General features: G+C 43.4%; 1 protein-coding gene across 1 annotated transcript in view; it reads right to left on the bottom strand.

Moving 5' to 3' along the window:
• The window catches only part of ABCA12 (ATP binding cassette subfamily A member 12), a 268,673-nt gene that overhangs the window by 191,981 nt on the left and 48,900 nt on the right, over window positions 1–27,792 (bottom strand). Inside the window, exons 3-6 of the mRNA XM_077448325.1 lie at window positions 8,233–8,359; window positions 3,077–3,156; window positions 1,704–1,762; window positions 1,374–1,520 (exon numbers count right to left, since the gene is read on the bottom strand). Of these exons, the coding sequence (XP_077304451.1) occupies window positions 1,374–1,520; window positions 1,704–1,762; window positions 3,077–3,156; window positions 8,233–8,359 (413 nt within the window). The remainder of the gene's footprint in view (window positions 1–1,373; window positions 1,521–1,703; window positions 1,763–3,076; window positions 3,157–8,232; window positions 8,360–27,792) is intronic.

Genomic DNA, 27,792 nt, shown 5'->3' with positions numbered 1-27,792 from the left:
GTATGGAAAGGAGTTTAATTACTAACAGGTTTATTATTGCTGTCTGCATCCCTTCAGGGAAATTCTCCTTAATTTCCTGTCCCGGAGACAGAGCAGGAAGTAAAAAGAGAGCTCTCCAATAAGAGTAGATAATTCATTTTAAACTGTAGTTATGAGAACAAGTGTTCCCACTGGAAGATTTTCCTGTTCCTGTGAAACTCTATAGCTTTAGGGTTTTTATTACTTTCTACAATGGCCACCAGGACCAATAGAAAGGATAATTCTCCCAAAAGATGACCCAGACAGTAATACAAACCTCAAAGAAATTCTAACACCTCATGCTATCGAAAACAAACAAAAAAAAAAAAAAAAATGGTTTTGTCTGTGCATACACTTTAAAGTATACAAAGAAATGTCAGCTGCTTGGAGCTCATGCTCCTTGCTGAGTGGGGGCTCAAGCTCTGACTCACAAGAGGGAATGTTGGAGTACAGCATATAGATTTGCTACTTTCACATGGACAGCAGCAGTCTGTGCCTACTATATGATAGCTGGGGAAATACTTAGTTAGGGCTGTGATCTGCTTTACAACCTAAATGAACAGTATGCCACGTACAAGCGACTGGACTTTCCGGCAGACTAGGTCCGACGGGATAAGCCTGTTGGACAATCCAATCGTGTGTGGGCTAGTCCGACTGCTTTAAAAAAAAAAAAAATCAGACGGACTTAGAAATAGAAAATTTTCCAAATCTATCTGACGGACTAAAAATCGGTCTGTGTGCTAGTCCGACAAACCAAATATGACGCAAGGTCAGCTATTGGCTACTGGCTATTGAACTTCCTTGCTTAGTTCCGTTTACGTCATCATATTCAACATGAACAGACTTTTGAATGGACTTAGTCCAGTCGTGTGTGGCCAAGTCCGCTCGTTCAGAAAGTCCGTCGGACCTCTGCCGAAAATCCGTCGGGAAGACTGTTGGACATAGTCTGTCAAAAAGTCTGGTGTTGTGTACACGGCGTAAGACTCTGCTTATTTACCATTGTAATTCATTAGGAAGCTAATGGTAGAGTTGATTTGTCCCTAAGAATTTTCAAGGGACAGTTGAACATATTTGGGGCAAAACTCTGAACAATGCAAAAATTCCCCAACACTTGACATTCAAATATACACTTTATTCCACATCAAAAAATGCAGGTCCCATTCAGATTAGGTTGCTCTCATTAAACCTTAGCTCTGTGTGCGCCAAACAATTTAGGAGATGTTTTTTTTTCTGTTTAAAAGTGAAAATTGTCTGAACTGGAACAAATTTTCTGTCACATATGACTAATCCTGTTTTTTTGTTATGAATATGCATGTTAGAGTACTTACTGTATTTACAATATATGCATATCTTACCTGTAAAAGAAGTGCCCCCATTACGAACGTGGCCAGTGTTTCATTAGACTGACAAAACTGCTGTAAAGCTTGCGGTGTAGGGTACAGGTTTATGGTACTGCACAACGCTCCTTTCAAATCCCCTGAACTAATGTTCTCCATCACTGACTAGAAAAAAAAATCCAAATTAAAATGTTATTTAGGGAACCTTGTTGCAGTGTCTTACACTCCAATTCCATGAGGAACACTATAAAGGGCCCAATTACAGACATGGAAGAACTTTACTCCACTACAATAAAAAAATAAAATAAAAAAATGGTGATACAGTTTAATTGTTGGCAGCCCATTTACCTTTCCTGTATTAATTATTTCTACAGCAGCTGTCCAGTTGTTTGCCACTGTTATGTTCCCTAAAACAAGAAATAAGTAAATGACGTGAGTCTCTTGTGAAATTCTAATCAGCATCACTAACATCATAGGATATTACAGTATGTTATTAAGATACCATTCTAAGGCTCTAACAGTTTTTATAGTTTTTTTTTTACTTTGAATATTGGTAAGCAGTTCTGTTTCATTTAAAATGAAGGCCTCGTTCACCAAGGTGCTAAGGGCTGGGTCTTTTGTTTATGTGGCTTGAGCCGCCAGGTGTTGCATGCAGGAAAGCCATGTAAGTTTATGGGGACACAGCAACTGCATGGACACAGACGCTCATCCCAATTCGACAGGTACATGGACGAGAGACCTCAAATCCCCCTCAATTTGGAACTCATAAGTGTACATTCCCCTGCCAGAATTAGTCAATTGTTAGCCATTTTTTTCTGAACCAATACCACAAAACAGCAAACTTACGATATACCAAGCAGTACCTAGAGAAGCTTCAAATCTTCTGAAGCAAAAACATATGAAGTGATGAGACCAAAGCTGAATTTTATGGTTACAACCATAAATAATGTTTGGAGATGACTTACTCAACAAGGTTTATGAAGAAAAGTAAATCATTCTTATTGGGCAACATGAAGATGCATTTTGGTTGTTTTGGAGGTGTGCAAGCTTCAACAATACAGGGTATTTACTCAAATTTGATGTCAAGATAAATGCAGCATACATTCAGAAAATAATGGAGTAATATTTGCAATTAGCCTGCAAGTTGTGCACGGGGTGCAATTAGACTTTCCAACATGATAACGATCCAAAACATAAGGCCATGTAGAACCTTTATTAAAGTAATGGAGGGTTCTTGAGTGGCCATCACAATCTCCTGACCTGATCAAAGTGTGTGAGTCACTTTAGGGACACACAAAAAAAAAACCACAGTGAATTTACAGCTTTTTACCAAGAAAAATGGGCAGTCACATGAACAAAAATGAAGAGCCTCATTCATAACTATCAAAAAAGACTGCAAGCTATCATTGATGCTAAAGGGAGCAATACACAATACTAAGAATTAAGAACTAAGGGTATGCAAATTTTTGAATAGGATCATTTTATTATTTTCCTTTATTGTTACAGTTCTATTACTTATTGTGCTGTTCTATGATGCATAATGGTTTATTTTAATCATATTAAAAATATAAGAAATGTGTGTGATCACTAATGTTTTCTTTGAAAAATCTACAACTTACAAAGGAGAAATACAAACTAGTGTGAGCTCTTATCAAATATTTGGTGAAAAAACAAGCTTTTATTTGTCAGTAAATGTGCAAATCACAATAGGAATAACTTACATGAGTTTGCTATCTCACCAGTAGAACTTCTCATCTGGAATATAGAACTTCCTCCACCGGAATCAGCAAACCGTTTTATCCTGGGGTAATGAGCCAGATTATAATTTGCATATAAAAAAAACACAATTTATTCCAGTTATATATTTATCAAAACATCATTAAAGTGACCCTTAACTCACATTTTTATCAAATAAAATAAATGTGATAGGTCTAAATATAACAAGAATGTACCTTCAATCATTCTTTTCCTTTTTCTCCATGCCCCCTTTGTGTACCGTATATACTCGAGTATAAGCCGAGATTTTCAGCCTCTTTTTTGAGGCTGAAAGTGCCCCCCTCGGCTTATACTCGAGTCATCGCTGTCTGCCCGCTCGATCAGCGTGTCGAGCAGACAGACAGCGGCCATTCTATTCAAAAGCCGCGCCTCCGGCTCCGCCTTCGCCTGTGATAGGCGGAACACTGAATTTCCCAGCAGCCTGTGTTCCGCCTATCACGGACATCGTATCATCCTCGTACTACGGACGAGGATGATACGACGTCTGTGATAGGCGGAACACAGGCTGCTGGGAAATTCAGTGTTCCGCCTATCACAGGCGAAGGCGGCGGCGCAGCTTTTGAACTTTACAATGGCCGCCGACGAAGAGGGCACGGGACGGAGGCAAGGGAAGGCACGGCACGGGACGGGACGGGACGGCGGCGGCAAGGCACGGCACGACACGGGACGGATGCAAGGAGGCAAGTCACGGCACGGGACGGAGGCAAGGAGGCAAGGCACGGGACGGAGGCTCGGGACAAAGGTAGGCTGGACACACACACACACACACACACACACACACACACACACACACACACACACACACACGGATGGAGACACACACAGGGATGGATGGATGGATGGATGGAGACACACACACACACAGGGATGGATGGATGGATGGATGGAGACACACACACACAGGGATGGATGGATGGATGGATGGAGACACACACACACAGGGATGGATGGATGGATGGACACACACACACACAGGGATGGATGGACGGACACACAGGGATGGACGGACACACAGGGATGGACGGACACACACACAGGGATGGACAGGCATGTCTCACCCTCGGCTTATACACGAGTCAATAAGTTTGCCAGTTTTTTTGGGGGTAAATTGGGGGCCTCGGCTTATATTCGGGTCGGCCTATACTCGAGTATATACGGTATGTAAATACTAGCACCCTTTCCTGCTCATCCCTATATGGACTATACATCTTTATGCAAACACATTCAGTTCTTTGGGAATTGTAGTACGCATGGAGTGGAGCATGTGACCAGAAATGATGGCACTGCTTGCTCCACACTAGTAGCTGTTAGGTGCATTAATGGAATATAGGGAGCATGCAAAGAACAGAAAAGAAGCCTGAAAACAATGGTAGGAAAAAAAAGAAAAGAAAACAGAGCCATTATACGCTTTTTTTTTTTTTTTTTTTAGAATGACTGATGTGGAAAAAAAATGGTGTCACTGTAAATGATCTGTAATGCTATACAGCTACACAAAGCACCCGTGATTTGCAAACATGAACTGTAGAAGAAAATAATAAGACTGCAATGTAAATACTGTTTTTTTTATTATTTCTCCATGGTCATCACTGGATCTCCTTATTTCCCTCCAGTTCCGAAGGTGGTGGGCAGAGGCTCACAAACTCTTATGCCCTGTACACAAGGTCGGACATTCCGACAACAAAATCCCTGGGATTTTTTCAGACGGATGTTGGCTCAAACTTGTCTTGCATACGCACGGTCGCACAAAGTTGTCGGAATTTCCGATAGTTAAGAACGCGGTGACATAGAACACATACAATTGGACTATAAAGAGGGCAGTATCCAATAGCTTTTGTCTCGTAATTTATTCTGAGCATGCGTGGCACTTTGTCCGTCGGAATTGCCTACACACAATCGGAATTTAAATGATCGGATTTTGTTGACGGAAAATTTTAGATCCTGCTCTCAAACTTTGTGTGTCGGAAATTCCGACGGAAAAAGTCCAATGGAGCCCACACACAATCGGATTTTCCGACAACAAGATCCGATCGCACATTTTTAGTCTGAAAGTCCGACCGCGTGTACAGGGCATTAGGCTGTAGCCAGGAATACAGAGATGATATACTGTATATCCATTGACACTTACTGCCTACAATAGTGCTGGCTGAGCAGGGCTGGGGTATAACACATCAGCGGGAATCAAACTACTAAAGTGCAGGCAAATAGCATTTTGTGTTTCCCAAGCAAGAAGAAAAGAAACTGACCATGCTAGGACTTCTGTGCATAGCATGGCTAGAAAAAAAAAAGAAAGGGGAAATCTCAGATTTTGTCAGGATCCCCATGTATTTACTACATTTGGCAGATTTTGCATTCATAAAATGCATACAATTTTTACTACTAGCTTTGTGAGGGACAAATGAAAGTAAACCCCAACTTTTACATTTAAGGTTTACATACTCTTTTATGTATTTTTCCATAGAAAAAGTACTTCAACCTGTCTTGGTATCTGCCTCCTGTAACCCTCTTGCAGCTTCATTCAGAATGGCAATCCAGGCCTCCATATCTTTACACAGTTTTATCAGTCCATGCTATGAACATGCTTACAGGAGGGATGACACACAGCCTAGGGCCAGTCATAGGCTGCAGCAGACCCTGGACCAGAGTGTATTGCGTAACGGCAATGTAAGGTTCAAAACACTCAGAATCTGGCTGGGCTTTCTGAATTTTAAGACAGGCTAAACAGATGTATACAGCCTTTAGCAGGTAAGTCCATTACATATACACTATATCACCAAAAGTATTGGGACACCTGCTGTTACACACACTTAAACTTTAATGGCATTCCAGTCTTACTACATAGGGTGCAATATTGAGTTGGCCCACCCTTTGCAGCTATAACAGCATCAACTCTTATGGGAGGCTGTCCATAAAGTTTATGAGTGTGTCTATGGGAATATTTGACAATTTTTCTAGAATCACATTTGTGAGGTCAGGCACTGATGAGGACAAGAAGGTCTGGCTCACAGTCTTTACTTTAATTTATCCCAAAGCTGTTTCTCAAACTTGCTCATCCATGTCTCTATGGACCTTGCTTTGTGCACTGGTCCAAATCACTTGATGAAGGGGAGATTATGGTGTGGTTTTTTTTTCAGGGTTTGGGCTTGGCCCCTTAGTTCCAGGGAAGAGAACTCCTAAGACTTCAGCATGCCAAGACATTTTGGACAATTTAATGCACCCAACTTTGTGGGAACAGTTTGGGGATGGACCCTTCCTGTTCCAACATGACTGCACACCAGTGCACATTGCAAGGTCCATAAACACATGGATGGGTGAGTTTGAGGTGGAGGAACTTGATTCCTCCAACCTCAACCTCACAGAACACCTTTGGGATGAATTAGAGCGGAGACTGCGAGACAGTCTTTCTCATCCACATTAGTGCCTGACCTCACAAATGTGCTTCTGGAAGAATGGTCAAACATTCCCATAGACACACTCCTAAACCTTGTGAACAGCCTTGCCAGAAGCTGCAAAGGGTGGGCCAACACAATATTGAACCCTATGGACTAAGACTGGGATGCCATTAAAGTTCATGTTCTTGTAAAGGCAGGCATCCCAATACTTTTGGTAATATAGTGTATATGTCTCTCAACTTTGCTGTTTGCCTGAATCAAAGAGGTATCAACTCTTGAGCCCCATGTTGGTCAGTGAGCAATAAAAGAGAACCAGCAACCTGACCACATTTTCCCTGTGTTTTCCCTCCCATAAGCAAAGTTCACTTCATTAGATTGACAGCATTAAGCTAAACAATACAACCACAATCTTTGAACTTTGAATGCATATCTTTAGGAAGGCATATCCTGTTTCAATCTAAAAACTGTACTTTCTGCATTAGCTCATCCATCACAATGAATGCATTTTTCAGTAAGTTCTCATTGAATGTCTTAAGACTGTATGTCCTCATAAGCATGGCCCTCCTAACCCTCATGTATTGAATTGTATTGTAATTGTACTGTCTCCCTTTATTTCACAAAGTGCTATGCAAAACCGTTGGCACTATATATATATATATATATATATATATATATATATATATATATATATGTTGAATAATAATGACAATGGATGCACAATCAAAGTACCTGAATCTTGAATCTTTTCAATTTACTCCATAAACAATGGTGTAATGATGTATTGTTGCCCTGGTGACTTGTGTCCAAAAGTAACCACATTGAGTTTTTCTTTATTCATATTTCATATAACAACTTTATAAGGGCTTGTGTATATTGTGAGCATCAAAATTGCTTTCCTTCCCATACAATTCAGTGGGAATACAAAAACAGCTTACAACAGCTGGAAGCAGGTCAGAAATACCTGTGAAGGAACTAAAATGATCTCATAATCATCTCAGGCTGCTTTCAAATACACTGTGCTCTTGTGCCCATTTATACAAGCCTTTAAGGCATATTGACCAAAAAGCATGTATGAATGCAATTTTTTTCTTGGACAGTACCCATTCACATACAACATGTACTTGTTTTGGTCAACTGGTCTTGGACAAATACAAGATTGACCATTTTATGCAAATGCTCCATGTAAATATTAGGTATTAAGCAAGTTAAGGTGCTTAGTATATGTTCAGCCAGTTTTGGATTGAGTAAGAAAGGGTCAGAAGAACCCCTGTTGGGTTTTACCGCTATCCAAGGCTCAGTTTGGCAGATTTACTCTCAGTTTTGTTCAGTTGTTATTCATTTTTGTTTTTTTTTTAGAGTAAGGAATTTTTTAGACCAGGACTTTTAGGTCATGTATGGTGTTGTCCATACATTATCCCACGGTATCGGTTAAAAAGTTAATTACTTGTTTTGGAAAGCATTGTATATGTGTTGTAAGATGACAGTGGATCACAGAATGCAAAGCACGTGTGGATGAAAGTCAAGCAAGAACTAAAACTGTACAATGCGAACTACCGTATGCTTGTATGTTATATGACAGCATGTTCACCTATGATGTTTATGTACACGTACACCTGTTTACTGCATGAATAATCCATCTCTAAAGACTACGGTCAGCTTGATTCCATGCAGTGATCTCAACAAATAACCTCAGAAAATTACATTTATCTTACCTGCTTTTTGAAGTAACTGGGTTTGGTGCATAAGATTTGTTATTACATATTGTATCTGTGTTACAAAGGAAGCTCTGTAGAAATGGAATCATCCCTGTACTCTGAAGATTCCTGGGAGCCAGATAACCTGAAAAAAATGAACCTGTGCATGAGCATTCAGGGCTAAATAATATATGCTAAGAGTCTGTTTTCAGATACAGTATGTTAAAAGTTTTGTTCTTGCTTAGTAATGCTGCCTCTACATAGTTTCATAGTTAGTAAGGTTGAATAAAGACACCAGTCCATCCTGAGAGAGTGTCTACAATTGTCCCTGTACATTGCACACTCACATCGGTCCCTACCATCAAAGAGCCCACAATAAAAGGTCTCCATTCATATACTAGGGCCAATTTTGGACAGAAGTCAATTAACCTACCTGCATGTCTTTGGATTGTGGGAGGAAACCGGAGTACCTGGAGGAAAACCATGCGGGAGAACATGCAAACTCCAGGCAGGTAGTGTCATGGTTGGGATTTGAACCAACGACCCTTCTTACTGCTAGGTGAGAGTGCTAACCACTACACCACTGTGCCGCCCTACACATCTTACTTCAAGTGACTCTCATTGTACTTTACTGCCTACCCAAGAAACCAATACAAATTGTGAATGAATTTTTATTGATGTTGGAAATTTTATTGCATTTTTTTATTGGTCCACTTAAATCAATACATTCCTACCTTAATCCTGTTCTATTTAACCAGAATAGATTTTTTTTTTTTTACTATAGAGTTACACTGAATGGCAACAACAATAATACAGTAAAGAAATACTTGTTCTTCCCCTTGTCTTATTAATTAGTGAGAGGTAAGTTACAAACAGATGAAATAAAAAACAACAACAAAAAAAAAAAACCTAACCCTTACACCGTACAGAAGGCATAATTCATCAGCTTTACTCGCTTTTTCCATTCCTGTACATGACCTCAATCCACACTGCAGGCCTTGAGAAAATACTGCTTTTTCTTACCTATTTTCATGCATAGAAGCATGTTGATGATAGGATGCAGATATTTTCAGCATAGCACCAGGGGTGGGTGTGTGGAAGGCAATGTCAACTCTGTCACCCTGTAAGAGAATCAGTGCGACCACACAACAAGGCACAATGCCCAGCTTTTGGAGTCTCATCTCAAGCAAGCGTGTATTTCTATGCACATGTGCCTCACAATATGAGCACAGGTGAGTGTGAATGCCCAGAATTTGTTTTGTTGCTACATAGCTTTGAGAGGCTACTGATTGGTCTTTATCTTTTCCTGTGACACTGATCCTGTGATTCTTATGCATCTTTGTATCTATACTTTCTGTCACTTAACCTGACTTGCTCTCCTGACTTTGCTTGCTGCCTGCTGATTTGGTATCCTCAGCTGTTCTCTTGTTGCTGACCTTGACCCGCCACCTGTTCTCGCTTGCTGTCTGCTGATTTGGTGCCTCTTGTTATCTGTCCGATTCTGACCTTGATCTGTTTCCTGTCCTTGTTTGCTGTCTGCTTATTTAGTACTTCCTGCTGCCTGGCTGATCATGGCCCCAGCCTGCAATTTAACTTCAACTCATATGATCCCAGCACAGTCTGCCTATGCTCTCTATGCAGTGGGTTCCACCACAAAAAGAATCTATATATTTTCAGTCCACCCCACCAATTTTATTTCTGACAGTAGTATCTCAAGTCCATCTATTGGTATTATTATTATTATTTATATTTCTTTCTAGCCACGCATTAGTAGTGACATCTGACTTCATAGGTGAAAGTGAATTTGCTATTTAAATAATTGGGCTCCTTGAGACATCTGAAGGTACTCCAGTCTGATAGTAAAAAAGCCTAAAAAGCTGATTATTTTGCTGCCCTGACTTAGAATATCATCCAGGCAAAAAAATGTATAATGGGGGAACTTCTCATGCACTGCACAGCAATAAAAATTTTCAACAGCATTTATCAAAGTCATATTTCAGTCATAGCTATCGTAGTATACAATTTTCATGAGTTTTAGTTTAGTAGTTAGAGTTAAATTTAGGTTAGGGATTAGCTAGGGTTAACAAAGAAATGGACAAAGTGTTCTGTGCTTGTGATTGCTTACTGAGAATACTGTACTCACTCAAGTTACAATCTTTTGGGGACAGGAAACCGGGGTCATCTGCTCACCCTACTCTTCATTGTAGTCTAGCTAGACTAGTAGGGTAGAGTAGTACTGTACTCTGTACTCCACAATACCAGAAAAATGTCTGTACTTACTAGACAGTTACCTTATTTTAAAACTGCACAAAAGTGACCAAACCTGGACTAGGTCTACGACAACACAATTTTAAACACGGCACTCTATGTTTAAACACAGTAATAAAAGATGCAGCAACAAGTCTCTTGATCTAAAAAAAAACTGTTTTTATACGTCTGTTAATAGAAACAGTTTTATTTATTATAAGCCGTTTTTAAAGTTTAGTAATAGCTTTTATTGTTTTATACTAACCCCCTTTAGAAATCAGGTTTTTCTTGCATGCAACCAGTTTTCAAGGCTGTTCTGATTTAAGACTAGTCACACTGGTTCATTCAGTTTTTATCATATGTGTCAGTAATCAATCTTATACTATTAAACCTAATACATGCTGCACTGCATTGTAAGAGGTGACAGGTCCCAAGACACCCTTTCATAAATCTACAACCCTCTTGTGTGTGTGTGTATATATATATATATATATATATATTACCAAAAGTATTGGGACACCTGCCTTTACATGCACATGAACTGTTCCCACAAAGTTGGAAGCATGAAATTGTCCACAATGTCTTGTAATGCTGAAGCCTAAAGGGTTCCCTTCACTGGAACTAAGGGGAAAAACCAAACCCCTGAAAAAGAACCCCACACCATAATATCCCCCCCCCCCCCACCAAATGATTTGGACCAGTGCACAAAGCAAGGTCCATAAAGACACGAATGAGCAAGTTTGGGTGGAGTAACTTTACTGGTCTGCACAGAGTACTGACCTCAACCTGATAGAACACCTTTGGGGTGAATTAGAGTGGAGACTGGAAAAATTGTCAAACATTCCCATAGACAAACTCCTAAACCTTGTGGACTGGCTTCCCAGAAGAGTTGAAGCTGTTAGAGCTGAAAAGGGTGGGTGAACTCAATATCGAACCCTGAAGATTAATGCCGCGTACACACAATCGGACTATCCGGCGGACTTAGCCCGGCAAACAAACCGCCGGACTTTGAAGCGGAGGTCCGCTGGACTTTCCAAATGAGCAGGCCTGCCCACACACGACTGGATTTTTCCACCGGACTAGGTGCGGCGGACAAACCACCGGACTATGGTGGGAGTCCGCCGGACTTTTGAAATGAATGGACTCGCCCACATACGGAGGAAAGTCTATTCATTTTGAACGCGGCTCCAGGTAGATGGGACTAGAAAAGGAAGTCAATTCGCTGCCTTCAACGGCGAGATTAACACCTCACTGGCCCCGTCACCTGGTATGGACTTAAAGGGGAAGCCCTACCCCGAAAAAACGGCGTGGGTGTCCCCCCCAAAGCCCATATCAGACCCTTCTCCGAGCATGCAGCCCGGCAGGTCAGGAAAGGGGGTGGGCACGAGTGAGCGCCCCTCCTGAGTCATACCAGGCCGCGCACCCTCAACATGGGGGTGCTTTGGATAAAGGGGGGCCCTGCGGCCCCCCTAAAGCACCTTGTCCCCATGTTGATGAGGACAAGGGCCTCTTCCAACAACCCTGGCCGTTGGTTGTCGGGGTCTGTGGGCAAGGGGCTTATCGGAATCCGGGAGCCCCCTTTAATAAGGGGGCTCCAGATACCAGCCCCCCACCCTACAATGTACCCCTGCCCATTCACCTGGTGAAAAAAATGTAAATAACAAACAACACAAGGTTTTAAAATAATTTATTGCACAGCTCCGGGGGTCTTCTTCCGACTTCAGGGGTCTTGTCCCCCTCTTTGGTTCTTCTTGCCGGGCCTTCACTTTCTTCTCCCAGCTCTTTTACTAGCAGTGGCCCGGTCTTCTGTCGCCACTGTCGCCGCCTTCTCTTCTTCTTCCTTGAGATGTTGATGTCCCGGAGGATGCTGGGACTGTGACATCATGAGGGGCGGTGACCCCGCCCATTGTTCCTATATAAGTGGCCGCACAACGCGTCCCTGTCATTGCGGCCAGAGAGAGCGTTGAGTCAACATCTCCAGGAAGAAGAAGAGAAAGCGACGACAGCGGCGACAGAAGACCGGGCCACCGCTAGTAAAAGAGCTGGGAGAAGAAAATGGAGGCCCGGCAAGAAGACCCGAAGAGGGGGACAAGACCCCCGAAGTCAGAAGAAGACCACCGGAGCTGTGCAATAAATTATTTGAAAACCTTGTGTTATGTTTTTTTTTTTCACCAGGTGAATGGGTAGGGGTACATTGTACCCCATACTCATTCACATAGGGTGGGGGACTGGTATCTGGGGGCCCCCTTATTAAAGGGGGCTCCCGGATTTCAATAAGCCCCCCGCCCGCAGACCCTGAAAACTAATGGCCAGGGTTGTCGGGAAGAGGCCCTTGTCCTCATCAACATGGGGACAAGGTGCTTTGGGGTGGGGGGGCGCAGGGCCCCCCTTACCCAAAGCACCCCCCCATGTTGAGGGCACGCTGCCTGGAATGGCTCAGGCGGGGGGGGCGCTCGCTTTTCCCCACCCTCTTTCCTGACCGGCTGAGCTGTGTGCTCGGATAAGGGTCTGATATGGGCGTTGGCGGGACCCCCATGTTTTTTTTCAGCGTAGGGCTTCCCCTTTAAGTCCATACCAGGTGACGGGGCTAGCAAGATGTCAATCTCGCCGCTGAAGGCGACGACATTGACTTCCTTCTCTAGTCCCGTCTACCTGGAGCCGGGTTCAAAATGAACGGACTTTCCTCCGTGTGTGGGCAAGTCCGTTCATTTCAAAAGTCCGGCGGACTAGCACACAGACGGCCAGATTGTCCGCTGGACTGCGAGTCAAGACAATTTTTGAATCAAAACTTTTTTCTAAGTCCGCCGGACTTTTGGGGGAAAAAAAGTTTGCCGGAGCCCACACACGGGCGGATTGTCTGACCGTGTGTACGCGGCATAAGACTGGGATGCCATTAAATACATGTGTATGTAAAGGCAGGTGTCCCAATACTTTTGTTAACATATCGTATATAAAACTTGCATTAAATTATACACATACATACTATCACCACCCCACCCTCCTTAACAAAACAAGCAAAAAAATACCCATTCCAAGCTATCAGACACTAATAAAAAAATATGATACAAGAAAAAATAAAAAACTTTATTTAATATTCTGAAATCTGGTACTAGTCTAGGGGCCATAGCTCATGCTTAGTCCTGAGCTGGGCTCGGGGATTCATGGGGGGGCCACAAAAGATATATATATATATATATATATATATATATATATATATCCAAATAACATGCCTCAGCTCATCTCTTAACCACATGCAGCCACAAAGTCAAGAGAATTTTTGTTGGCCAGTGTATTAGTGCTCGGATGAGCACACTTAGACCAAATTTTAATGGTTCAAAGAATGTTAGGCAAAATCGTTTGCCCTCACACATGCTCACTTCATCAAATCTGGCCCTCTTTGAAAAAAGTTTGGACACCCCTGTATTAGAGGGTGGCTACATTTGTTCTAAATGGTCCTACTGCATGTAGGAATGTAGCCACTCTTACTTGCTACTGAGATGGACAAAGACTATACAGGTATACTATGGTACCTCGGATCATAAAGGTTCATCAGAGAAATGCATGAATATGTGAAGAAGTGTGGCCTTAGTCAGCACTGCTCAAGCCATGCTCCCTTAGGGTGATGCTTCTTCACCCCTGAATGGTGCATAGGCACCTGCTCCCTTCACTGCAACCGGCAGGAAGATCTTTATCTCAGCACTACAAGTTATACCTAGATTACTGCATGGATAAAAGAAATACATTTTTAATGATACATATCAATAACAGGATGAAATAGAAAAAGCTGTCCAGTCCAAGCTTAAATTCTAAGATGCATCTAGTTTCTTGCAAAATACACTAATACATAAAGAACAGCAAGCAACCAATATTACATTATCCAAACTGTTTAAGTGTGAATGTTATTGCTCTTCTGTCACATCATCATTGTGCTTTGTTAAGTAAGCCTGTAAGGTTATCCATATGGAAATAACAATGCTCATAGAAGCTCCATAATGTTACATGAATGAGCTCTATAGCACACAGAAGAAAAGTCACAACAGAATGAAAAGGAGGATGACTGTGCCTATAACAAACACATTTTTCTTTTATAATACCTCCCTACAGACCTACCAAAATCCCTGGAGTCTCCATCTAGATAGAGAGAGGGGGCAGGGGCAGTCCATCGCTCTATGTCTGAATGTGGCTCGTTTCTGGTGCCCCCATAGCAAGCTGCTTGCTGTGGGGGTATCAAAAACCATGAATCAGACTGGGACAGAAGTACAGTTAAATCTCACTTGTTTAATAATAATATAAAAAAAAAGTAAACAGTGTGAACGTAGTCAAAACATAGCCAGAGTTCAGGAATCGGAAGGGATAGTCAGACAAGCCAAAAGGCCAGGGAGCCAGAGATGAGCATAGTAGAACAGCAAGCAGAATCTGGAGCCAGAAGGAATGTCAGCCAAGCAAGTCTTTAACAAGAACACAGGGGGCGTCAGGGCCATATTTAATATTAATTGGACCCTGGGCAAACATTTTCTTGGGCCCCCACCTTTGCAGAACAGGCTTAATGACCACAGTTGTAGGCATTACTTTCAAGCATGCTCCTTTACCTCCCCAGTGGGCAGAATTCAGTATAGGTGATGGTGGATATGACTTCAGGGGGCATGATATACATATGACCGCCGCCTTTTTTTACATATGGATGCTGCCGGTCAGCCGTTATTTACATATGAATGCCGTTGTTTATTTACATATCAATGTTGGTATTTACATATTAACATAGGGTTTGCAGGCGAATCATCGGTACACAACAATAGGGCAGAGCTGGGTAGCATTAGTAACAGAACTTCACACTGAGATATCAGGACACAGCACAGGAATACAATTTCAAGGGACAATTGAATTTAAACTGGGACAGTTGCCAAGTAAGAGGCAGCTGCTTTGGGCCCCACAACAATGACAGGGCCCAGGGCAGCTGCCCCTTTTGCCTTGCCTTAAAGATGGCCCTGGGGGTGTCTCAGAGATCTGACCAAGGAGAAGGCAGAGATCATCTGGGCTGGATGGCTTAAGTAGGCAGGACTGAGGAGCAGGATATCATCAACAGGTGAGTCACTGTGCAGAGATAGGAGCTGGCAATTAGCCAACAGCTGAGCGGTTCAGCTCAGAGAAGGAAGACAGTGGGCACTTAACAGGAGGGAGGGGCCAGGAGCACCAAAGACTGAGAAGAGGAGGATCTGGGCTGCTGTGTGCAACTCCCCTACACAGAGCAGGTAAGTATAACACATTTGTTATTTTTAACTAAAAAAAACAATACTTTAGTATCAGTTTAATGCAGAGAATGCATTAAGGTAAAAAAACAATAACAGTAATGTTTCTGTTTCTGTATGGAGGACCTCAAACAAGGTACACATATCAATAAATTGCTACATGTTTAGTAGATTATTACTGGAAGAATATGCCTTTTATGTTTGTTATGTAAGCCTGTAAATTCATTCATCTGGATAGAAAAGAGCTCATAGGAACTCATAAAATTACAAGAGCAAACTGTGTGTCCATACAGTAGAAAAATATTTCTTTGGTTAGATAGGGGTTAACAGTGGATTTTCTCTTTGCTTGGATACAAATGATTATGCAAAGGAGTGTAAGTGATTTCTATAGCTCTATACAAAACCTCACATGACATAAAAAGACCGCACGCACAACACCTTTAAATAATCTGCAAAGACTGTTGCTGTTCTAAGAGGGTATTTACTCTGAAAGGCACACACACTTTCACCTGTATATCTGGATAAAAACATGATTGGTAGTCATGACACTTAGTGGGTGTATATTCACTGAACACAAACACCTTTTATGCCCACTATTGACTGGTTATATTAGCACTGGATATGTCCACATACCCTATTTCCACGTAAAAGTTAACTAATAATGCCACGAGTCATGAGTAAGAAACAGTCACATTTTTTCGTATAGTATCTGAATACAGCCACTTTTTAACATAATGAAAAAAAAAAGGAGGGATTAGCCTAAAAAACATTGTTTACAGGAAAAGACAACAGCTCTAATCAAGTTTAAATGTTAAATCAAATATTACACACGGCTGGCGGATGCGTTACGAGGGGACGTAGCGTCCGCCCGAGGGGAGGGGCCTGCCAGCGCTAAGCTCACCGCACCGCACCGCTGATCAACAGCAAGAGATGGCTAGGAGCGGGGAGGTGAGAGATCCCAGCCCAGCCATACGGAAGCCCTCGGTGCGGTGTTGCTAACACCTCGCGTTCGGAGCACGGAGCTTCCCCAGCTGCCGCATCACATCACGTCGGTCAGTCCACCCCCTCCCCCCCCCCCCCATCGCTCTAGTCCACAACGGATCCCCTCGGGCTACACAGCAGGACTCTGGAGGCATATGGAGGAGACTCTTTAGAGCCTGGAACGGATAGGAGAGCAGCGTGACACAGCATGGATAAGGACGGTAACATTTTTTAAACCACAAAAGTGTTGCAGTGTAATTATATCTACTCAGGGGAATCAAATATCATACCTGGGAGGTTAAATGTTTGCTGGTTAAGCAGATAAGGAAGTCCGACTGTGGATATGATTCTCTGGCTGCATGCTCCCTCCGACAGTTTTGAATGTAAAGTACCTATAGTGAGAAACCATTGCAAGGTTGTATAAACCAAATTAGGGCCGTGCTTGCATTGTATTGGCCAACGCTCAGTTTACCAGGAGAGGCTAATTTGGAAGGTGTTTTCCCCAAACAGTGGTGGAACCGCACGATCAATATGTATTACCTCTCCAAAATCTATCTTAATAAGGCTGCATAGACTATCACAGGTACATGCGACATTTCTACATGCGATACAATACGGGAGAAAAACAGTCGCATAGTTCAAACGAGGAGATAAATACCTGGTGTCAGGATAAAACTCGCTTAGATAGGTGGAGGAAGTGTATGGTTTCTATTCTTGAGATAAATGTACCGGCTGACGAGATGTTTTATGTTAAATGAGCAACATAAATGAGAAAATCAGTATACATGCATCAGAGCGCGGATTCAATGGTGTAGGATTGTAAAAGGCCTTTTTATCCTTACCCTCTTGCGGTTTAGGATATTCATAAGAGCGGATCAGTTTTTGATTGGACTCTTTTAAAAAAAAAAAAAAAAAAAAAAAAAAAAAACCAAGAGGAGAAGTTATGGCTGGAGGAATAAGCGCTTAGAGATTTGCAATGCTACCATAAGTTCTTCCTCTTTTTTCTCTCTCCTTCCTATGTGTCTCTCCTTCCCTTTGCCCCTCGCCGTCAGGATATACTGTCTCCGCAACAGGAAATCGAGCAGATTACCCGAATCGCTCTCAATTTTGTATATTATACAGGAAGAGGGAAAATTGCATGACTTGACCATAAGGTTCTTTTTATTTTTCCCCCTGTGTATATTAGATCACGATAAATTTTTCCTTGATATTAGGATATCGTTTCCTCCTTTTCAAGGGATTGCCCTGTCCTGAGCGGAGAATAGAGGGGAGCTCCCTAATTGCTGGAGGGTCCATCTTCCCCCGAAATAAGATATAGACGACCTTTTGCCCTCGTTCTGCGAAATCAAACAAGACACTCTACGCAAGGCCGGCCATTGAAAGATAGGAGGCGCTAGGCACTTGACAAGCCTCAAGGTGACTCGTCAATCCCAGGACCCATAGGTTTTTAACCCAGGAGAGGATTGGCGTGGTTGGAGGAAGATATCAAGACAAAATATAACGGGGTGCAGTGTATCATTCGGTGAGAAGAAGCTATTGTTAAAGGTCCCCCAAGGGGTGTTGACAGCAGTACACAGACATAGAGGGGAAAAAGGTTGGGAATCCCTAAATAGGGGAGCAAAGAAGCAATCTGGACGATCAGTTCCATAGAGGGAAAGTCGCTGGAGGAAGCGACTCCATCGAAGAAATTAGACTCAAGGGAAAGAGCTATCGGGGGGTCTAGGACCCACCCAATTTTGAGATAGATTGAATCATGAGTAAGTCAGCAAATAAGATGGCAAAAGGTGGAGCTGCGCGGAGCATAAAAGATAAGAGCTTAGATACGTCAATCCAACAATATATGACACAAGGAGCAAGCCCAAAAGAAGTTGGACTGGAGAAAAGACAATCAACCATATACGGTAAATCAGCGAAGCTGGTCTTCCCGGAAGATCTGGAAGATTTTTGTGAGAAACTGGAAATACGCCCGCCTATACTCCCCGGGTGGCAGATGGAGTAATGGGCTCATCATAGGGGGGAAAATGGGTTCGGGGAAGGGGTGGGAGGGAAAAGGGGAAGGGAATAAGGAAAATACAAATGTAAACAAGAATGTGAGATTCAATACCTCCCGTCTTTTGGGGAGAGGCGGGAGAGGCGCAGGTGGAAAAGCCCCAAACCCTCTCAACAAATAGATTAGGAGATGGTAGGGGTTTGTACGGCCATTAACCTAACAAAGGCCACTAATAGGCCAGGGGAGTCGGGGGGGGGGGGAGGTAAGGAGGGAGGTGGGTAGGGGTTGTAAAGAAAGGTGGGAGGAAGGGGTAAATAGGGGAGGTTGGGAAGGGATAAGGGGGGGAAAGGGAAGTAAAGTGGAGGAAATGTGGACCACCCTAGTAAACAAGATAAAAAGCACCTAGGTAGGGTAGAGAAACGTAGGACAATTAGATGGGTAATAGTAAAAAAGATGGTTTGAAATTTATGTCCTACAATGTGAAGGGCCTGAACACCCCAATCAAAAGACATAAGATTCTAGCTGAACTGAAGCGTTATGAGGCCGATGTTATATCTCTACAGGAGACGCATATCTCCCTCGCATCAAACATTAGATTGTATTCCAATAACTACCCGGTCTGGTTCTATAGTGATACTATTTCAGCCAGAAGTAGAGGGGTAGCGATAGGGTTCTCCAAAAGAATAAGGTTTCAGTTAAAGGAAAAAATGTGTGATGCAGAGGGAAGATATTTGTTCCTAAAGGGTACATTAGAGGAATTGGAGTGTACTTTGGTTAATATCTATGCTCCTAATAGTAACCCAATTAGTTTCTTAAATAAGATATTATATAAACTTATGGACTTTAAAGCAGGTTATGTAATTTTGATGGGAGATTTGAACTTCTGCCTCAACCCGGATGTAGATAGTTCTTCGGAGGTACAAAAGATGAGAAGCTCAGCGCACAAAAATATAGTTTCAAAGCTATATAACAACCAATTAGTGGATGTTTGGAGAGCAAAAAATCCGCTGTCACGTGATTATTCCTTTTATTCATCAGTCCATGGAACGTATTCACGCATAGACTACATATTTTTAGACCATAGGCTTTTAGAACATGTGATGGATTCAGGGATAGAAGTGATGACTCTGTCAGATCACGCCCCGATAAAACTATCCCTAAACATCTCATGGATAGGGAGGAATTTCCCTGAATGGCGGCTAAATGAAGAGTTAATGCTTAGGGAGGAGGATAGGATAAAAATTGCGAGCGAGATCGATCAATATTTTACATCTAATGATACTGAGGGAATTAAAAGAAACACGCTGTGGGATGCACATAAGGCCTACATTAGGGGAATACTGATATCTTTACAATCTAAAAAGAAAAGAACGAGAGCCGAAAAAATCAATAAATTAATGATAGAGATACACCATTTAGAACAAGACCATAAAAAAAAAAGTCTACCCCAAAAAGACCTGGTATTTAAAAAGTTACTAACGGCAAGGATGGAGCTGAAGGACCTTTTGGACCAGGAAGCTGCAAAGGCATTTAAAGGGTTGGCCAAGGAACAATACTTATGGGGAGATAAATCAAGTAAGTTTTTAGCTAGAATGTTAAAAAAGAAAAAGGGGAAAAACTTCATTGGGGAAATTAAGAATAAAAATGGAAAAGTGCTCTATACTACCAAAGATATAGCAGAAACTTTCAGACTATACTTTGAACAGATATTTGCAGACAGCAATAAAAAGGTCAAATACGGAGACAAAGAGCAGAAGATCAGGGAATTTCTTGGGAAAACTACTCTGACTAAAATTACCCCCATGGAAAGGGATATACTTGAAAGGCCAATCTCGGAAGAGGAAATAGTTAGAGCACTATTAAAATCAGCACCAGGAAAATCTCCGGGACCAGACGGTTTCACAACATTATACTATAAAACATTCAGAGAGGCCCTTGCTCCTCAACTATGTCGATATATGAACGGCCTAGGAGAAGAATATAGAATGAGTAATGAGGATTTAAAGGCTACAATTACTTTAATACAGAAGGAGGGTAAAGATCCTACACAGTGCACCAGCTACAGGCCGATTTCGCTGTTAAACGCGGATACAAAGCTTTACGCTAAAATTCTAGCTGAGCGAATGAAGGGGTTAATGTCTGCACTGGTTCACCCAGACCAGACGGGCTTCATAGGGGGACGAGAGGGAAAAGACAACGGCATAAAGACACTCCTTCTGCTTCAAAGGATGCGACAGAGTGGAACCCCCAGTCTGCTTCTGTCGTTGGACGCACAGAAAGCCTTCGACAGAGTAGACTGGGGGTTTCTGTTTAAGACACTAGAGGAGATGGGGCTAGGATCTAAGATGTTACAGAGGATAAAGGTACTGTACGAACACCCAAAGACACGTATAAAAGTAAATGGGGGTATGTCGGAGCCTTTTGAAATGGAGAGAGGTACAAGGCAGGGCTGTCCGCTTTCACCCCTTCTGTTTGTGCTATCTTTGGAGCCACTCTTGGCGGCAATAAGGGGGGACCCTGGGATAGAGGGGGTGAAAGTGGAAAAAGCCGAATATAAATACTCCGCGTTTGCGGACGATATCTTAATATACCTAAATAACCCAAAGACATCGATGCCTAAATTATTTAAGCTACTCGACCAATACGGGGAGGTCTCAAATTTTAAAATAAATAGGTTAAAATCGGAGATAATGAATATTAACATGAATAAGAGAGAGGCACAAAAGGTACAACAAAATTGGAAACTACCGTGGAAGAGCGAGCTTAAGTATTTGGGGATAAAATTAGCAAAAACAGTGAGAAAAATGTACCGCTGTAATTATATCCCGTTACTGGACGAGATACAGGCAGAATGTAAAAGGTGTAGCTATAGGGCACTATCATGGTTGGGAAGAATAAACTCATTAAAGATGATAATATTTCCTAAGATCTTATATAGGTTTCAGATGCTCCCTATTTCTCTGCCCAACGTTTACTTGGCAAAATTAAAATCTATATTAATGAAATTCGTCTGGAAAAATAAAAAAGCTAGGGTGGCCCAAGCGACACTTCGACAACCAAAGAACAGGGGTGGAGTAGCTGTGCCAGATGTGCAGACATACTACGAAGCTGTTGTAGCGTCTAGAGTGAGTGAATGGAGTATAAGAGATAATATGGAGAAAAGATGGGTGAGTTTGGAACACGATTTATGCAGAACTAAATTAGATAAGCAAATTTGGAATCCTCCATGGGAGAGAAGGGTATTTTTGGAAGGGAATAATATTACACAAAACACATTGCGGATTTGGGATAAGATATATAAGCAATTTAACGGAAAATACAATTCACCACTTATAGCATTAAAGAATAATAATTTTTTTTTACCAGGGTGTCAGGAAATAGGAGGAAATTGGGTTAGAGAGGAGGTAAAATTAAAAGATGTAATGAAAGGGGAGAGATTAGCACCATATCACGAATTGGCACAAAAAAAAGAGAGGATGATAATTGATGAGTGGAGGTACGCTCAGCTTTCTAGTTTCATTAAAAAGCTCTCTGTACGGGATAGAAATGCGGAAGATCTGACCCCTTTGGAACAATTATGTACATTAAAGACATCAAAGAAAATTGTTTCGAGATGGTACAGAACGTTGATAGAGGGAGTAGAGCTGGGGGTACCTGCGTACATCAAAAAATGGGTGAGGGAATTAGGATCACAACCAGAAAACACAACACTAAGGAAAATATTTAAATTAGTGCATGGCTCGGCTGTAGACGCTAGAACGGCGGAAATGAGCGCCAAATGTTTGATGAGATGGTATTATACCCCAGAGAGGAAAAGTAAATTTCAGCAGGACGCTGCCAGGGAATGTTGGAGAGGATGTAGAGAGGTGGGTACGATGGCACATTTGTGGTGGAGTTGCCCAAAAATAAAACCCTATTGGAACCAAATCATAGCCCACATTAAGGAGATTACAGGCAAAGAGGTGAAGGCTGACCCCTGGGTAGTGCTATTTCATGGGACAAGAAGTGGGCTTAGACAATATAAGGAATCGGTGATACCCCATTTGCTGAATGCAGGTAAAAAATTAATACCGAAGAAATGGCAAGAGAAGGAAGCCCCGTCAATGTGGGAATGGGTGGATTCGGTAGAAAAGACTTACAAAATGGAATGTCTGAGAAGTAGTCGGGAAGAGCAGAACATTACCCCAATTATAGGGAAGTGGAAGAGCTGGGTAGATTTTAGGAAGAAATGGCTCATTTTAGAGGGGTTGAGGAAGCCCTAAAAAGGCACAGTTAGGTACTATAAGGTGCTAATTAGACAGAAATTAAAGTACGTATGGTAAAACAGGAAAAGGTGGTCCACAGATAGGCGGGGGGGGGGGGTTAGGGGAAAAAAAAGGATGAAGAAAATGGGAATGTGTGACAGAGAGGGTTGAGTAGTTTAATATGTGAAACAGTAAGGCCGCGTACACACGGGCGGACTGTTCGCCCAACCTTGTCCGCTGAACAGTGTTTGGGCGGACAGTCCGCTCGTGTGTGGGCTTTCAGCGGACAGTTTCAGCGGACAGTTGGACGGACAAAGTCTTTCGGAAATTCCGAAAAACTGTCCGCTGAAACTGTGTTTGAGCGAACAGTCCGCCCGTGTGTGGGCTTGTCCGCTGTACTTTCGAAATGAGCGGACTGTTCCCGCTCGGAAAGTCCGCCCATTTCGAGCGCGTGTACAGGTAGGCGGGGCCCGCGAAGGAGACGTCGCGGGCTCCGCCGCCTGGAATGGGCTTAAAGGGGAACCCCAACGCCGAAAAAAATCGGCGTGGGGGTTCCCCCCAAGTCCACACCAGACCCTTGTCCGAGCACGCTACCCGGCCGGCCAGGAAAGGGGGGCGAGCGAGCGCGCCCCCCCTCCTGAGCCGTACCAGGCCGCGTGCCCTCAACATGGGGGGTGCCTTGGGGAAGGGGGGGCCGCGCGGCCCCCCCACCCCAAAGCACCTTGTCCCCATGTTGATGAGGACAAGGGCCTCTTCCCGACAACCCTGGCCGTTGGTTGTCGGGGTCTGCGGGCGGGGGGCTTATCGGAATCCGGGAGCCCCCTTTAAGAAGGGGGCCCCCGGATACCGGCCCCCCACCCTATGTGAATGAGTATGGGGTACAATGTACCCCTACCCATTCACCTGTGAAATAAAGTACAAAAAAAAACACAACACATGGAAAAAGTATTTTATTGCACAGCTCCGGGGGTCTTCCGTCTTCGGGGGTCTTCTCGCCGGACTCCTCCGCTATGTGTGTGTAGCTCTTTTACTAGCGGAGGAGTCCGGCTTTCTTCCTCCCCGCCGCCGGCCTCTTCTCCCGACTTCGGGGGTCTTGTCCCCCTCTTCGGTTCTTCTGCCGGGCCACCGCGCCTGGTCCGGTGGCCCGGTCTTCTGTCGCCGTCTTCCGTTCTTCTGTCGCCGCCTTCGGTTCTTCTGCCGGGCCACCGCGCCTTCTTGTAGCTCTTTTACAGGCGGTGGCCCGGTCTTCTGTCGCCGCTGTCGTCGTCGCCGCCGCCTTCCGTTCTTGTTCTTCTTCTTGTTCTTCTTCTTCTCCTGGAGATGTTGACTCGACGAGCTCTCCGGCCGGAATGCCAGGGACACGCTCCGCTGCCACTTATATAGTGACAATGGGGCAGTGTCACATGGTATATGTCACATGGGTTGGTCACATGGGTTGATGTCACATGGGGACTATGACATCGTAAGGGGGCGGGGTCACCATGTGACCAACCCATGTGACATATACCATGTGACACCGCCCCATTGTCACTATATAAGTGACCGCACAGCGCGGCTCTGGCATTCCGGCCGGAGAGCTCGTCGAGTCAACATCTCCAGGAGAAGAAGAAGAACAAGAAGAAGAACAAGAACGGAAGGCGGCGGCGGCGGCGACGACGACAGCGGCGACAGAAGACCGGGCCACCGCCTGTAAAAGAGCTACAAGAAGGCGCGGTGGCCCGGCAGAAGAACCGAAGGCGGCGACAGAAGAACGGAAGACGGCGACAGAAGACCGGGCCCCCGGACCAGGCGCGGTGGCCCGGCAGAAGAACCGAAGAGGGGGACAAGACCCCCGAAGTCGGGAGAAGAGGCCGGCGGCGGGGAGGAAGAAAGCCGGACTCCTCCGCTAGTAAAAGAGCTACACACACATAGCGGAGGAGTCCGGCGAGAAGACCCCCGAAGACGGAAGACCCCCGGAGCTGTGCAATAAAATACTTTTTCCATGTGTTGTGTTTTTTTTTGTACTTTATTTCACAGGTGAATGGGTAGGGGTACATTGTACCCCATACTCATTCACATAGGGTGGGGGGCCGGTATCCGGGGGCCCCCTTCTTAAAGGGGGCTCCCGGATTCCGATAAGCCCCCCGCCCGCAGACCCCGACAACCAACGGCCAGGGTTGTCGGGAAGAGGCCCTTGTCCTCATCAACATGGGGACAAGGTGCTTTGGGGTGGGGGGGCCGCGCGGCCCCCCCTTCCCCAAGGCACCCCCCATGTTGAGGGCACGCGGCCTGGTACGGCTCAGGAGGGGGGGCGCGCTCGCTCGCCCCCCTTTCCTGGCCGGCCGGGTAGCGTGCTCGGACAAGGGTCTGGTGTGGACTTGGGGGGAACCCCCACGCCGATTTTTTTCGGCGTTGGGGTTCCCCTTTAAGCCCATTCCAGGCGGCGGAGCCCGCGACGTCTCCCTCGCGGGCCCCGCCTACCTGTACACGCGCTCGAAATGGGCGGATTTGCCTCCTTACGTGGGCGAGTCCGTTCATTTCAAAAGTTGAGCGAACTGTTTGCCCAACCTTGTTCGTCAAACAGTCCGCTCGTGTGTGGGCAAGTCCGCTCATGCAAATTTTGAGCGGACTGTTTGCCGAAACAGTTTGACGAACAAGGTTGGGCAAACAGTCCGCGCGTGTGTACGCGGCCTAAGTTTGGTACTAACACTCCCAATAATAAAAAAAAAAAAAAAAAAAAAAATTTTTTTTTCACCACTATGATGTGACTGTTGGTAGGGACGCTGAGCGGAAAGCTGAGGTGGTCCCATAGCATTTAAATTGATTTACACTGAGTGGAAAAAAAAAAAAAAAAAAAAAAAAAATCAAATATTACATTTACTGTAGATCCACCTCTACAAGCTGATACCCTCCCAAAAAACCCAGTTAGGACCCATACTTACTGGCATTTACAAAAAATAAAAAAACCTTTGAAAAAGCTTATCCATGCATATATCTTTAACAATCTTTAAAAAAAAATATTTTTTAAGCTTTTCTCAAGGCATAGCAAAGTCAGCACAAACCAAAGCAAAGAGCTTGGAATTTCAAATATGATTCTAAAGAAACCCCTTTTAGGCATATGCTATGTGTTTTCAATGCATTTATTCAGCATTCTCATAGATTTACATTATCAGCGCTGATGTGTCCAGAAGCCTAAACACATTGCAGCAGATATGGGCATGCAATCACTTTATGGCATGTTGCATTTGGTGGGTGATACTGCTGCAGAAAATGACCTATTCAAGTAAAAGGGGCCATGCTGCATTAAGTTGAAGTGTGGTAGGATGGCATTTTCAGCATTAAAATACGTGGGGAGGAGGCGACATATGGGCTCTTCACTGCCTGCTAAACACCTCTGTAAAAGTATTCATAGGGAAGACAAGGCTTCTGCACACAATAACTACTTAAGGACCAGAAGGATTTGCCCCCTTAATGACCAGGCCATTTATTGCAATACGGCACTGCGTAACTTTAACTGACAATTGCGTGATTGTGCGACATTGTACCCAAACAAAATTGACATCCTTTTTCCCCACAAATAGAGCTTTTTTTTGGTAGTATTTGATCACCTCTGTGTTTTTTATTTTTTGTGCTATAAACAAAGAGCGTCAATTTTGAACAAAATTATTTTTTTTTACTTTTTGCTATAATACATATCCCCAAAAATATTAAAAAAACTTTCATCAGTTTAGGCCAATATATATTCTTCTACATATTTTTGGTAAACAGAAATTGCAGTAGGCATATATTAATTGGTTTGCACAAAAGTTATCAGGTCTACAAACTATGGGATAGATTTAGGGACTTTTATTTTTTTTATTGTTTTTACTAGTAATGGCAGTGATCTGCGATTTTTAGTGGGACTGCAACATTGCGGCAGACAAATCTGACCCCAAATGACACTATAAAAATGCACTATTCAATGTAAAAATTACACTGGCAGGGAAGGGGTTAACACTAGGGGGCTGATCAAGGAGTTAAGTGTGTTCCCTGGATGTGTTTTAACTGTAAGGGGCAAAGGCTACCAGGGACATAACAGAGATCACTGTTCTTGATCACTGGGAAGAGTAAATCTCTGTCATGTCTCCTTTCAGAACTGGGATCTGCTTGTTTACACTGGCAGATCCCCGTTCTGCCTTTGAATTAGGCAATCGTGGGTCACCAGCGGACATAGAGTTTGTCCGACCTGCACGCCCACCCGCAACTGCACAGGCCACCGCACAGCTATGGCGATTTGCTCAGGAGAGCCGACCTGCCATCGTATAACAACGGTAGCTAGTCAGCAAGTGGTTAATGAGCCTTAAGAGCAAAATCAGGAGACTGCTTTCAATCTTATTTATATAGCTACTGCATAGGGGCTGATTTACCAAAAATGGAGAATGCAAAATCTGGTGCAGTTCTGTATAGAAACCAATCAGCTTCCAGTTTTTCTGTCAAGGCTTAATTGAACAAGCTGAAGTTAGAAGTTCATTGGCTACCATGCACAGCTGTACCAGATTTTGCACTCTCTAGTTCCAATCTTAGTAAATCAACCTCATAGACTACAAAGGAAGGGAGGAATACTTGAACAGTAAACCTAGGTCGGACTTTAAAGGCATAGGGAACAACAATGAAATATCGAAAAATAACAATGTTTATTGAAAAATACATAGCATGAATAGAGCATTTGAAGAATTAAATCATGTATAATGATACATAATATACAGTGAATCCTTGTGCATCAATGCGTTTCACCATTAGGCTTCTTCAGGACACATTCAAGGTTTTACAGATAGCAATAGAGAGAACAGATCTTACTGTCTTGCAGGCAAATAAGTCTCGGATATAGATATCCAGATGAAGATGAAGGACT

This window comes from Lithobates pipiens, unplaced genomic scaffold (genome assembly GCF_037356315.1).
Source record: "Lithobates pipiens isolate NorthernLeopardFrog02 unplaced genomic scaffold, aLitPip1_a1.2 Scaffold_22, whole genome shotgun sequence".
NCBI classification, from domain to species: domain Eukaryota; kingdom Metazoa; phylum Chordata; class Amphibia; order Anura; family Ranidae; genus Lithobates; species Lithobates pipiens.
The sequence above is the reverse complement of the archived record's forward strand: the minus strand, read 5'-3'. Positions and strand labels throughout refer to the sequence as shown.